Raw genomic sequence first — 13,699 nt, 5'->3', positions numbered from 1 at the left:
TCTTGTATTCTGTCTGAAATATGTTTGTAGCCTCTGCATCACATCTTGCTCTTCAAAGGGATAGTTTACCTAAAAATGAAATTTCTCTAGGTTTACTGAACCTCTGTCATCCCAGATGTTTATGACTTTCTTTCTTTAGATGAACATAAACAAAGATTTTTAGTGAATATAATGCAAGGGGACAGGACCACTTCAGAAACCACCCAAAGTGAACACGACGGTCAAGAGTAAAATATTAGTATTTGTATTCTTTTTCATTTAACTTAAGAAGACCCTGATTCATTAACATGAGTTGCATAAACTACTGTCATTTTTACTTTGTGTATAGTTTTTGAAGTGTCATTTTTGGATGTCCCATACACTTGTGTTAATAGATTTTTCTTAAACACTTAGTTTGTGTTCATCTGATAAATGAAAGTCATATGGGATGGCATGAGGGTGGAAAGGATGGAGTTTCCTTTTAGTTCCTTTTCTTGCATTTTTTTCCCGATGTGCTTCATTTTAATTGTTGTTCTTGCACTAGATATACCTGTTTAACCTGTGCCATTGCATTTTGTTTCATTCTCTCCCTTTAACCATACGTCTGTATGTCTGTCAGGAAACTTTTACTTTTTCAATACTTGAGTATAATTTAAAGTTGTACTTTTTTTACTTGAACTCAAGTATGTTTTTGGCCAGATACTTGTACTTTTAATTGAGTAAAATTTTCACTGAGTATCTGTACTTTCACTTGAGTAAAATTTTTGAGTACTTTTTACAACTCTGCAAGTGACAAGTTACTAAAATAGTAAAAATACAGTAAACGTGTGGACTTGTTGCATGGTCCCTTTCACAACATAGGCAGATTAATAAATTCATTCATAAATACAGAACGATCGACTATTTTGCAGGCATGCTCCAGTGGACCGGCGTGTCTCTTGACTGAATAACTTATGATAAATATTCCATTTATATAGTGAAGAATATATGCAATGTTATTTTACATTTGATTATTCAATTGCTGCACTTCAACACCAACAAAAAAACAAAACAAAAACATCTTTGGTCTATTATTTATTTGTGCTATTGCTTGTAATTTGTTAATTTGTTCTTATTTACTGACTGTTCACTTGTCTTTAATAATGTTTGAACTTTATATTTGTTAGGCTAGTAGTTTTTGCTGTGGCATTAACATTAAAATCGAGAATTGTACAATTTAACTGGTATATCATTTTCTTGGCCAACTGAAAAGTATGAGCATGTACAGCACTCAATACTTAGTTGGGGCTCCTTTTGCCTGAATTACTGCATCAGTGCAGCGTGGCATGGAGTTGTTCAGTCTGTGGCTCTGCTCAGGTGTTATGAGAGCCCAGGTTGCTCTGATAGTGGCCTTCAGCTCTTCTGCATTGTTGGATCTGGCATATCGCATCTTCCTCTTCACAATACCCCATAGATTTTCTATGGGGTTAAGGTCAGGGGAGTTTGCTGGCCAATTAAGAACAGGAATGCCATGGTCCTTAAACCAGGTACTGGTAGCTTTGGCACCGTGTGCAGATGCCAAGTCCTGTTGGAAAATGAAATCTGCATCTCCATAAAGTTGTTCAGCAGCAGGAAGCATGAAGTGCTCTAAAAACTTCCTGGTATACAGTTGCGTTGACCTTGGACCTCAAAAAACACAGTGGACCAACACCAGCAGATGGCATGGCACCCCAAACCATCACTGACTGTGGAAACTTTAAACTGGACCTCAAACAACAAGGATTCTGTGCCTCTCCTCTCTTCCTCCAGACTCTGAGACCCTGATTTCTAAAGGAAATACAAAATTTACTTTCATCAGAGAACATAACTTTGGACCACTCAGCAGCAGTCCAGTCCTTTTTGTCTTTAGCCCAGGCGAGACGCTTATGACTCTGTCTATTGTTCAAGAGTGGCTTGAAACTAGGAATGCGACAGCTGAAACCCATGTCTTGCATATGTCTGTGCGTAGTGGAGCACTGACTCCACATTTTTCTCCCCCACATTTTTGAATGGGTTTTATTTCACAATTCTCTCCAGGGTGCGGTTATCCCTATTGCTTAAACACGTTTTTCTACCACATCTTTTCCTTCCCTTCGCCTCTCTATTAATGTGCTTGGACACAGAGATCTGTGAACAGCCAGCCTCTTTTGCAATGATCTTTTGTGTCTTGCCCTCCTTGTGCAAGGTGTCAATGGTCGTCTTTTGGACAAATGTCAAATCAGCAGTCTTCCCCATGATGGTGTAGCCTACAGAACTAGACTGAGAGACCATTTAAAGGCCTTTGCAGGTGTTTTGAGTTAATTAGCTGATTAGAGTGTGGCACCAGGTGTCTTCAATACTGAACCTTTTCACAATATTCTAATGGAAATGGCAATTTTTTTGCACCCTCAAATTCCCGATTTTCAAATAGTTGTATCTCAGCCAAATATTGTTCTATCCTAACAAACCATACATCAATGGAAAGCTTATTTATTAAAATTGTTTAAAAAATGTTAAAAAGTTTTGGTCAAGGGTCACATACATTCCACATGTTTTACGTATTTTACTGTAGGTATGCTACATTTCTCAGGCTTAGAAGTGCATATTATTAATGTGAGCATGTGTTTCAACAACCTGTTACATGTTCAAATAATTCACTTACTGAATTAAGTTGTTTGTTGAAAAAAGAATCACTACGTTTCACCTTATAAACATTAATCTATTTTAGATTCAGTGTTACACATCACAAATACACATGTACTGCAAGTGAATAACTTTTATTGAGGCAACAGGGAGAACAGATTATTAGTGCAGCTGAAAGGAGTACTAAATCATTGAACACAACCACATACTGCCATTTGGTTAGGTTGACTAAATAACAAAATGAAGCAGTTGAAGTTCTGAATGATTAGAATGTTTCAATATTGCAATCTCTCTTAAAACACATGAAACAACACATTTCAGTGTTACTCCCACAAAAACAATGTCTGGCATAAGTCATCCTCTGAAAGCAAGATCCCGAATTTAAATGGACCCTTTGTTTCACCCATTACTAAAATTACATAACTAAAATTCCCTTTTTACTCTGCAAATGAATGCATGAAATGCTGAAAGCTTTTTGCTCCTCCACTCATTTGACCATTTGTTCACTTTTCTTTGACAACTACATCAGTGCATCCATGCACCTGAGTCAGCTGAGGACAATCAAGCGATGCCAGAAGTTTGCAAGGGCCGGGACACTTAGGAATAAATGTCTCAGTCAGGTTCACCGTGGCCAGGCTGGCAATCTCACTGAGAAATAGATAGAAAGTAAAAAATGTAATTATATACGGATAAAAATTAACTGTAGCAGGTTACACATCTCATTATTTAGTAGTTTAATACTGTATTAGATTAATTTCCTACCCATAGTTAATCGATCTGCACTGCTTTTGTCCTAGTCCCTCGATACGGAAAATCGCATTCTTCAGCACGCAGGGCAGCGGGTTTTGGAAAGTGATTTTTATTGGCACTTCTTTGCCCACCACACAATCACAACCAGGCTGAAAGGGAAAATCACAATCTGCATTAACACCGTTTAAGTCATGAAAAAAACTCCACTTTCCACACCCAGCTAATAACTAGTGGTTCTTAATTCGTTTCTAGCCTTGAATGAAATGAATTCAAGTTTTTCGAACTCACAGTAACAGCAAGATCTGGTGTGCACAGCCTGAAGTTGAAGTGTTTGGCTACAATCTGCTTAGTTTGAGTGACCTGTCCAGCAACAGTGACTGTCATAGTTGAATGATCCACAAGGTGTATCTTGTAATCCTCATATCGCAGGGACCACTCCAGAACCTTGGCTGAAAATGGACAAGAGATAAACGCTGAATACATACAAACTACTTATGTATGTAGTTGTGAACATCCTCATCCCTACTATATCAGAACAATTCGTATTAGGCTGTTTGAATTTAGTCTCTACTGAGTCCACATTCCACAAAAGGTTCTTTACTGTGCAAAGGGTTCTTTAGATTATTCAAATATTCTGTACGCAGAAAAAAAAAATGGTTCTGTTAAGATTTGTTCACTGAAAGGTTATTTGCGGAAATCAAAATGATTCTACTATGGCTTTTTTGTGAAAACCTCCTTTTGGATTCTTGATGAGTAAATAAATGATTAAAAATTTTATTTCCAATTTTAATTAACCTTGTATTGTTTCTACATAAGCTTATGTTGCTCATGGTAGCTCAGTCTTGGAAGGCTTATACGATGTTGTAAAAAATCAATTTTGCAGTAGATTTTGAATGGATTTCTGCATTAATGGATTGGCTTGCGTTTTTTTTCTTACTTTCGCTGGCACTGAGCTCAAAGCATGTTTGGTCCTTCTTTACCAAGGCCTTTTGGACTCCAGTGTAGTATGTGGCAGACACCTGGCTGTGGAGGGTGACGCTACGAGCTGCGCTGCATTTGTTCTTCAGAGCAATGCAGAGCACGGCATCTTTGCCCACACAACATGGTCCATCACCCTTCAGGGTGACATCACAGACTACATCCTCAGCACAGGGCAGTGGGTATGCGCACCTCCTGCTGCCATGACGAAGGGCCGTTTCCACAGCACGGCGCTCCTCCTCTGAGCCTGGTGGATGTTAAAAGCAGAGGTAAATTTACAACTATTCAGAGTGAAAGAGTCTTTAAGAGATGTGTGTGAGTTTTCACCTTCTGGGTGTTTATAGTGGTGTGTGATATCCACACGTTTGTCTGAGCCAACAGCCTTGGTGCTGATGCAGTGACCTATTGCGTTTCTGTCAACATGGACCGCAGCAAATGTTCCACAAGCTGTGCGCTGCCAGAAGACTACATCACTGTTCACCTAGAGCGAGAAGAGTTCATTGATCATAATGTATTACTATAAGATGGTGTGCAAGTGAAGATTTTAAAGAAAAATTGCATCAGAGCCAACAGCATATGCTTATTAATTACCTCAGCAAAGACAAAAGGCGTGTCATATTTGAGGAAGACCTGCCCACTGCGGATCGCAGCAACAGAGGTGGGGCCGCAGCGGAAGACGCCCATGCTGGTTTCCTGAGGAGTGGAGTCAACCACCTGCCAACCTCCAAAACCACATGGCAGATCAGGTCGAGCCATCCAGGCCTCATTCCACACGTGGAAGTTCCTACATGGAAAAGAGGAAGAAAAAAGCACAACTTTTGTGAAAGTAGAGGAGACAGAGAAAAAGGTGAGAGTAAGATGGAAGATGTGCAAGAAAATGTTATAATGCAGATTTATATCTTTGTGCCCTTTCAGGAACACTGCATAGTTTTATATGACAAATTGCACAACACATGTCCATGCAGTGCATATATATAGATAGATAGATACACATATATCACCACTAGGTGGTGCACATCAAAGCAGTTATCGCCAAACTGCATGTGCAGATTTGCAAAGCGAAAATATTGGACATTGTGAAACAAAAGCAGCAATCATAAGAATGTTGAGAATTTCTTGTCCCGTTATGGTACTACAGCAGGTACTAATGCTGATTTCACAGTAGGCTACATAATAAAAAAAGGTTTGTACAGAATCTTACCAGATTGAATCTCGATTCAGGTTATCGATCAGATCACAGTTCTCATCAAGATAAATGTCTACTGTCATAGACACATCAGTATCATGAGCAGAACAGAAGTTTGTGACTGGACGAGCAGGAATGCCAAAACACCTCAATACTACAAGAAAGGGAAGAAGAATAGAAGTCCATTACATCTGCAATCACTTTCTCAAAACATTTTCTCCTTGTCCAGTCTGTAGGAACTCTTACATGTGTTGGTGACTCCAGCAAAGGCTGAGCTCTGTCCATATTTGACAGCTACTCCTCCACATTTGTGGTATTGTTTCAGGATGGCACTGCTGCCGCACCAGGATGTAGGAGCAGTTCCATCACTGTAGCAGTTTGACCAGTTACCCACCAGAACACCACAGTCATCATTGGCATTAATCTGTGAAAGAGAGACAGTCAAAAAATGATTAGTCATGATGGTTGTTTGTTAGGCTTCAAAACATGCATAAAATGAAAGTGAAGACTCACCAGGGCAGATACCACTCTGCACACGTTAACAGGGTTTCCCCATCCAGTGCAAGGGCCACCACTCTTTGCCAACACGTAGAAACATGCATCCAAGACTCCTTCATCAAACTAAGATTCAGAGAGATTAAATGCTTGTATCCCACCACTTCTTCCTGTGTACATGCATTAATAAAAAGTTTGGCTCTTACTTGACCAAAGTGCCAGGTTCTGGAAGCAATCTGATGTTTAGCTCCATAGTAGATTTTGCCAGCGTCATTCAGCACATACTCAACTCTCTGGGCCTCATCATCCAGATACACAGAGTCATCTAGTAAAAAGAGAGAGTGCTGAAATTTTACAATCATTTACTGATTACTGAGTCTATAGCTTTTTTAAAACACATTTTTAGTCTTCTGGATGCATTGACATGTGGTAAAAAATCTAAATGCAAGTGAAATATATTATATTCTTCCCCTCTTCATACGTACCTTTACACCATGGGTTGAACAGCATGTAAATGTCATTGCAAGGGTTGCAAAATGAAGTGGCCCTGCCCTTCGGGCCACAAGTTACAACGGTGAGGCTGTATCGTCCAATACAAGCGGTTGGAAGTGAGTACACACACAGTTTGATTCGGTTTTGTGCCCGTTCAACAATCTTGGCCTCCCAGCCACATTTCTTGAATTCATCCACCAATGGAACAGTCACCAAAGTGCCTTTGCTTACTGATGGAACATTACCTGTGAAATAAAATAAAAAAACATCAAGAAATAACCAGGGTTAATTTCATAAACTAAAACTGAAACTATTAAAAAACTTTTTTGTTACTTAAAATAAAATAAGATAAAATATTCATCTATATAAAAAAAGAGTATTTTAATGATACTAAAAAAAAATTAATAACAGCAAGAGGACTTAACTGACCAAGTCTCAGCTCCAGGTGAAGTCGGTCACATTTTGGATTGAATGGCCGGGAAAGCTCAATCCACATCTGGAAACACTGTCCTCTACGGACAATAAGGTGATCACTGCGGAAACTATTGGTGTGATGCTCCTGACGATTCTGACACTTCCAGGATTTGATCAGGTCAACACAACGAACCTGCAGAACCAAATCTGAGAAAATCAAAGCCAAAGAAATCAATTAGGACCTTTAATGGACAAATTTCACAAAATGCAGCTCAGGCCAAAGATCTGCAATTCTTACCTTCACAGGTGCGCACGACCTGGCAGTCAACAGAACAGTCCTTGAGCACAACTTCCTTGCAGTCATAATCAGAGCGCGGCAGCACATAATCGCAAGGGCCCGCGCAAGGGTTGTTGCATGGGTTAGTGCAAGGATTCACAAAAGGAATCACGCAAGGATTGACTACTGGTTTTACGCAAGGATTGATGACAGGTTTCACACAGGGATCCACACAAGGATTGATGATAGGTTTCACACAGGGATCAAAACAAGGATTCACTACAGGTTTCACACAAGGGTCTCTGTAAATTGGCACGTAGCCAGACCTTTGACAGAAACTGTCCAGTTTAATGGCTGGGAAACGGCCAATGTTACAGAAGTTGTAAGACATGCTGTGAGGGGCAAAAAAAGAAATTACGAGAGTTATATATTAGTTGTCATTTGCATTTAACAATATTGGCATATAGTGCTCTCAAATTTCTCTTTAAATAACTCTGAAAGCATTTTAGATCATTTCAGTTGATTACTTACATGTTCTTGCTCCGGAGTGATGTTAAACCTGAAGAGATTTTTGCCCTGTTTGGAAACAGAGTAACAGAGTTAAACTCACTTTACTTTAGCAAAGCAAGTCTGGCTGAAATCACGGCTTCTTGCGCTGCGACACTTCTCTGCGTTTTACTCCGGTATATATTTACTTCTCCACTCCCAACCCTACAATTTTTCACTGCCTCATGGAAGCATTTCAGATGAATCACACAGGTTAATTTGGAAAAAAAAAAAAAAAAAAAAAAAAATGGTAATGGTGCAAATTACAGCTTAGTGTAATTGTTCCGATAATAGATAATTGATATAAGAATAATTCATCTCACAGGGAGAACTGTAATTGAGCAATACCAGTATAAAGGAGCACATAAGTGCCTTTATCTATTGAAAATCTGTTTAATGCTAACTAGTTTAGATAAAGCTTCTCATTCATGGTTATTACGGTTATCTACGTTTTAGAATAACAGTCAAGTCATAAGAAATATGTAAACAAATACAAACTGCTTTTTCAAATGTACCACCCTCTGTCTATTCCAATACGTTCCGGAAAAAAATATTAAAGTATCTTGTTTTAGATTAAGGATGCTTAAATTTTTTTTACTGGAAGATTAGACAAAAAATGTAATTAAGAAAATGTTGTTTTTTTTGCCATGTGTCTACACTGCAAACTATTACTTCACTATCCAATCCATTCTGAATATTTTGTGTAGAAACGCAAGACAGTTTTGTAAACTAATCTTTTTTTGTTGACTAAATAGACATTCATTTATTATAAACAGTAAATAATTATAGGGTGATATTAAGGTTCAGTAAATTGGGCCACTTTTTGGTTAATCGCTTGGGAAACTAAAAAACAAAACAAAACATGTATGACATTTAGCTGTGTTGTTACGATTAGTAAGGACTGTTTTTAATATTTTTGTGTTGAATTGAGGTAATAAAATATAATTGTTCAGGCCCTACAGGTTTTGAAACATTAGCTGCCCCAATTTTTGTTTAGATAAAATGGGCCGGCTGATCAGCAAAAACGGGTCAGTCAAACTGCAAAGTAAAATAGAGACATTACTTTTAAAACACAGTTAATTATATTTACTTTTATAATGTAAATGTGTAACTTTGCATTGAAATTACATTAGAACATCAATTTAAATCAATATCATCAATAAAACATACATTTAATCAAAAAATTTAACAATTACAATAACAAGTAGTGTTATGGCAACAGAAGAGGTAAGACACTCAACCCTTTCAATCAATTATCAATAAAACATTCATTTCATGAAAAATGTAGCAATAACCTGAACAGCTGGTGTGTGTTTGTCTGTAATAAACAGTTTAACATTAGGCTACTTTACTTTAACACCCATTACTTCTATATCAAAATGTCTCTTTCACCATTTTTCTTTTCAGTGAGTGTGAGCCCATGTGTGCACAACTATGTTTGTGTGTACACATAAACATACACATACAAACATAGCCGAGCACACAAAATACACATCACATCACATACAAACACATTTAGCAGGTAAAATGTGAAAAAGGTATGTCACAAATGCAACAATACAATATATTATTAATATAACTAACTTTTAATAAGAGGAACCACCAGAATTTCTGCTTAAACTCAAATCAGAAGGTGACTAAAATTAATGAATTGCTAAAATTAATTAATGGCTCATTTTATCTTAACACATTCAGGTAAATTGGGACAGTAAATAAAAAATGTTTTTTATATATACAAATCTGGATTATTTAGCAAAAGCAGCATTTTATCGTTTTATAGGCCATCAAGGCTTATAAATCATTATTTCTAAATGTGCATTTGTTTTTTGTTGATTTATCAACCTTATTATTAGATTGGATGTCAGGCCACTCACCTCACTTTTTTCTGCCCCTCCACGCTTAGCAACCTCAGACCAATATAATCATTTGCTAAATGTCAAGTACTGTTATGGCAATAGTTTAAAACACTTTGCCGTCATAGGCTGTTAACTTTTAAACCTCTTTTTCCTTTCACTACACTACACTACACTAAAAGCAAATTTTACAATGCAAAAAAGGCAAATAAAACATAGAATTAAACATAAAATCTTGAAGTAGAAACACTAAGTATTTTAAATAAAATAGTATTTTAAAACATACTCTAATAATCTGCTAAAATCATTTTACAGTCTATTAAATACATTTGTAAATGTTTAATACACTGCAGTGTGACATGCTCAAAATGTAAAACTACATACATTATATATCAATTATAAAGTTGGCAAAATAATTCGTTTCCTTGTTGGTCAGCAAACTGTAAGTGCCCCAGACGCACGCACACCAATAAAACTCATTTACACACCCAAATTTCTTTAAAACTCCTTAAAAACACAGACACACCACAGGTGTGTAAACTATTTAATTCTGAGTTTCATAATTGCTACATAACCGTCAGCATCAAAACTGTTGTGAAAACGGCGTCACATGTCAATCACAAAGCATAAATGGAAGGAATTAGGATGCAAAATTAAGTGTAATTTACATCATAATCATCAAACAATAGAGCAGGACAGAGAAAAACACCTACTGTAAACGTTAGGTTTGGCGATAATGCTATGCTATCAGTCAAACTGTTCAAACTCCATTTCTCAGTTGCATAATTTACCTAATTTCTGATCAGGCGTTGGGCACAAACATTTGAGAAAATTCATCAGTATTGCTGGGAAGCGCTCTCTATGAATTATAAATCTAACCTTCCTTGATTTTATGATCTGGCCTCAATTCATAGCTATTAAGCTCAATCATGCTGCGTGTCTTAATACCTCTTTATTTGCCTATGCAGGAACATACGATTTTCCCATTGAATTATCAGATCAGATCACTTTGCCTCCCATAGCCTATTCAGTGAAAGCTTGTCATATGAACTCAAAGGGACTGTTCACCCAGAGGTTTGGATTGAAATGTTAGTATGACAGTATTGCAATATTGGGGCGAATGAATTCAAGCATCGTTAAAAGCAAACTTACTAAACATGCAAGCTAATTTATGTCCCCACCTTTTGGCAGTTAGGTTTGGCTAACGGTTTGCAGTTTAGGCACGATAGGGAAATTATGTTGTTACAGTTTGGACAGGAATGAGAATTACAGATTAAATGACTTTCAGTAAATGATTCAGTCTAGATATTAATGACATTAATTAGGTCGGTAAAGTGTCTTGTACACTGCCAGTCAAAAGTTTTTGAACAGTAAGATTTTTAACGGTTTTTATAAGTCTCTTCTTCTTACCAAACCTGCATTTGTTCAAAAAATCAAAAATCAAAAATAGAGCAAAATTAGTAATATTGTAAAATAGGTTTACTATTTAAAACGGTTTTCTATTTAAATATATTTTAAAATGTAATTTATTCCTGTGTCCAAAGCTAAATTTAAAAATCTTTACTGCAGTCTTCAGTGTCACATGATGCTTCAGAAATCATTTGAGTATTTTTTTTTTCAGGATTCTTTGATGAATAGAAAGACTGAAAGATCAGCATTTAACTGAAACAAAATAGCTTTTGTAACATTACACACTATACCATTCAAAATCTTGTAGTCAGTAGTGTGTGTGTGTGTGTGTGTGTACCTGGTATTCATCACGTTATGGGGACCAAATGTCCCCACAAGGATAGGAATACCAGTAGATTTTGACCTTGTGGGGACATTTCTCAGGTCCCCATGAGGAAACAAGCTTATAAATCACGCACAATGAGTTTTTTTGAGGAAGTAAGAGTGTGCCAAATCTCCTGTGAGGGCTAGGTTTAGGTGTAGGGTAGGTGTAGGGCGATAGAAAGTACGGTTTGTACAGTATTAAAACCATTACGCCTATGGAATGTCCCCATAAAACATGTAAACCCAACATGTGTGAGTGTGAGTGTGTGTGTGTGTGTGTGTGTGTGTGTGTGTGTGTTATTTAGCGAGGATGCTTTAAACTGATCAAAAGTGATGATAAAGACATTTATAATGTTACAAAAGATTTATATTTCAAATAACTGCTGTTCTTCTCAACTTTCTGTTCATCAAAAAAAAAATTGAAAATATTCTACACAGGTTTTATCAAGAACAATAATAATAATGTTTTTTTTTTTTTTGTCTGCAAATCAGAATATTAGAATGATTTCTGAAGGATTGTGTGGCTGGAGTAATTATGCTAAACATTCAGCTTTGAAATCACAGAAATATATTACATTTTAAAATATATTCAAATAGAAAACAGTTATTTTAAACAGAAAAAATTATTTCAAAATTCCTCTGTCTTTGCTGCACTTTCAATCAAATATATGCAGGTGAGAGAAAGAGAGAGAGGGATCCCGGAAAGCAATAATATTAGGTTTTATGATTTTTTTAAAAATCATTTTATATGCTACTTAGCAGTTATAAGGAAAATGATTGTTTAGTTATAAATGGTGGAGCTTATTGATTAATCTACATATCTACATGCTTACTTTAACTAAGTAAGTTTTTATGCTAGAATTTGCAAATTGTGTTTCTCACAGAACAAGTACTGTATGATTACATGCAATGTCAGTAGCAGCCATGAGAGGGCTCTAATGAGCAGCTGAATCAGCAGTCCTACTTGATTGAGATCAAGGCTGTGAGTGAAACCGCAGACTGCTTTCTCACTGTTTCACCACCCAGAAAGACAGTGACTTAATATAGTCATCATTATTGTATAAAAACAACTTTTGATGCAACCGGTTCAGACACCATGGCGAATATTTTTAGAGATATACAAATAATAATTAAATGACCACACTGTTTATTTCTTCATTTAAAAAAAAAAACGGAAATCGGAAAATAGACATTCATGAATTCATTAACTGGTCATTCAGTTTATTTTCAACCAAACTTAAACTGCACACACAGGATTGTGGGATATCAAAACATACATATGCAGCCTTCAAAACTCGAACAAATAGAGGCATTTTAGCATAATGAATGTTGTATTATGAATTTGGTAGTGTCTTGTTGCTTTCCTACCTCCATATAGGGCTACAAATGCAGGTTTGCAGGTTTGCAGACACATGCTTATCCTAAAAGTTTTTTTTTTTTTTGCAGACTTTCCAATAGGGGGCAGGTGTGTCTCACAAAGTGGTTCTTCCCACAAACTAGTTGTAAAATATAAGAAAGATGGGAGTAAAAACATGTTTCTACAGTGCACATGTTTGTGTGAATAGATTTTGTGACAAATATGTAAATAAAAGGACACAAATATACTATTCTGTAAAGAACCTGCATCTGGAGTGAGTTATCAGTGTGTTTTGTGTGAGAGAGAAAGCATGAGTGTGTGTATATGTGTGAGTGTGAAACCACACACCATCAGGAAACAGAATCTGGTGAGAACATGCTATTTCAGCAGAACTGCGAAAGCCATTTCACTTCCTCTCCATGTTGCTATAAGCAACCACTCTTCTGCTGGGGTCAATCCATATTCCACAACATGCTGATAAGAGTATTAAAACAACAGTATTTCGTTGGAATGTTCAATAATAATTTAGAATTCAATAATAATTAAGAAGAATGATTCCTCTTAATATAATAATCACTGGTGATTCACTCTTAGTCATAACTACAGATTGTGCAACATGACAATAAATAAATAAACAAATGAATACAAAAATAACTACTGAGTCATATCATAATATTAATTTTGCATGTGGTCTGGGCTGTCAAGTTTAGTGTCAATTAAAATTTGGTGCTTTAAGTACTATTCTATCATACTGACCACTATGTTAAACATGGCATCTCATGGCAAAGAACTCTCTGAGGATTTGAGAATTAGAATTGTTGCTCTCCACAAAGATGGCCAACGCTATAAGAAGTTCAGTAACACCCTGAAAACGAGTTACACCTCAGGTGTCAGGGTCATACAGAGGTTTTCTAAGATGGGTTCCATTCGGAACAGGCCTTGCAAGGGTTGATCAACGA

At 36.6% G+C, this 13,699-nt stretch overlaps 1 protein-coding gene across 1 annotated transcript; it reads right to left on the bottom strand.

Moving 5' to 3' along the window:
• Nucleotides 1–2,737: 2,737 nt before the first annotated feature.
• On the bottom strand, nt 2,738–7,877 carry tgm1l3 (transglutaminase 1 like 3). Its single transcript, XM_073823338.1, has 14 exons — nt 7,743–7,877; nt 7,233–7,603; nt 6,950–7,141; nt 6,514–6,765; nt 6,235–6,353; nt 6,047–6,154; nt 5,780–5,957; nt 5,549–5,687; nt 4,939–5,131; nt 4,675–4,828; nt 4,307–4,594; nt 3,658–3,818; nt 3,382–3,518; nt 2,738–3,267 (listed from the first exon to the last, which is right to left on the bottom strand). The coding sequence occupies exons 2-14, from the start codon at nt 7,600–7,602 to the stop codon at nt 3,123–3,125; spliced, it is 2,436 nt and encodes an 811-aa protein (XP_073679439.1). The 5' UTR covers nt 7,603; nt 7,743–7,877; the 3' UTR covers nt 2,738–3,122.
• Nucleotides 7,878–13,699: the final 5,822 nt, after the last annotated feature.

This window comes from Garra rufa, chromosome 18, assembly GCF_049309525.1.
Source record: "Garra rufa chromosome 18, GarRuf1.0, whole genome shotgun sequence".
NCBI classification, from domain to species: domain Eukaryota; kingdom Metazoa; phylum Chordata; class Actinopteri; order Cypriniformes; family Cyprinidae; genus Garra; species Garra rufa.
Note: the sequence above shows the minus strand (reverse complement) of the source record. Positions and strands in the feature narration are given on the sequence as shown.

Coding starts and splice junctions, on each gene's coding strand:
- tgm1l3 (XM_073823338.1), bottom strand. CDS start 7,602: ATGTCTTACAACTTCTGTAACATTGGCCGTTTCCCAGCCATTAAACTG. Junction 6,155..6,234: donor GAACCTGGCACTTTGGTCAA/GTAAGAGCCAAA, acceptor TCTGAATCTTAG/TTTGATGAAGGAGTCTTGGA. Junction 5,132..5,548: donor CTGAATCGAGATTCAATCTG/GTAAGATTCTGT, acceptor TTTTCCATGTAG/GAACTTCCACGTGTGGAATG.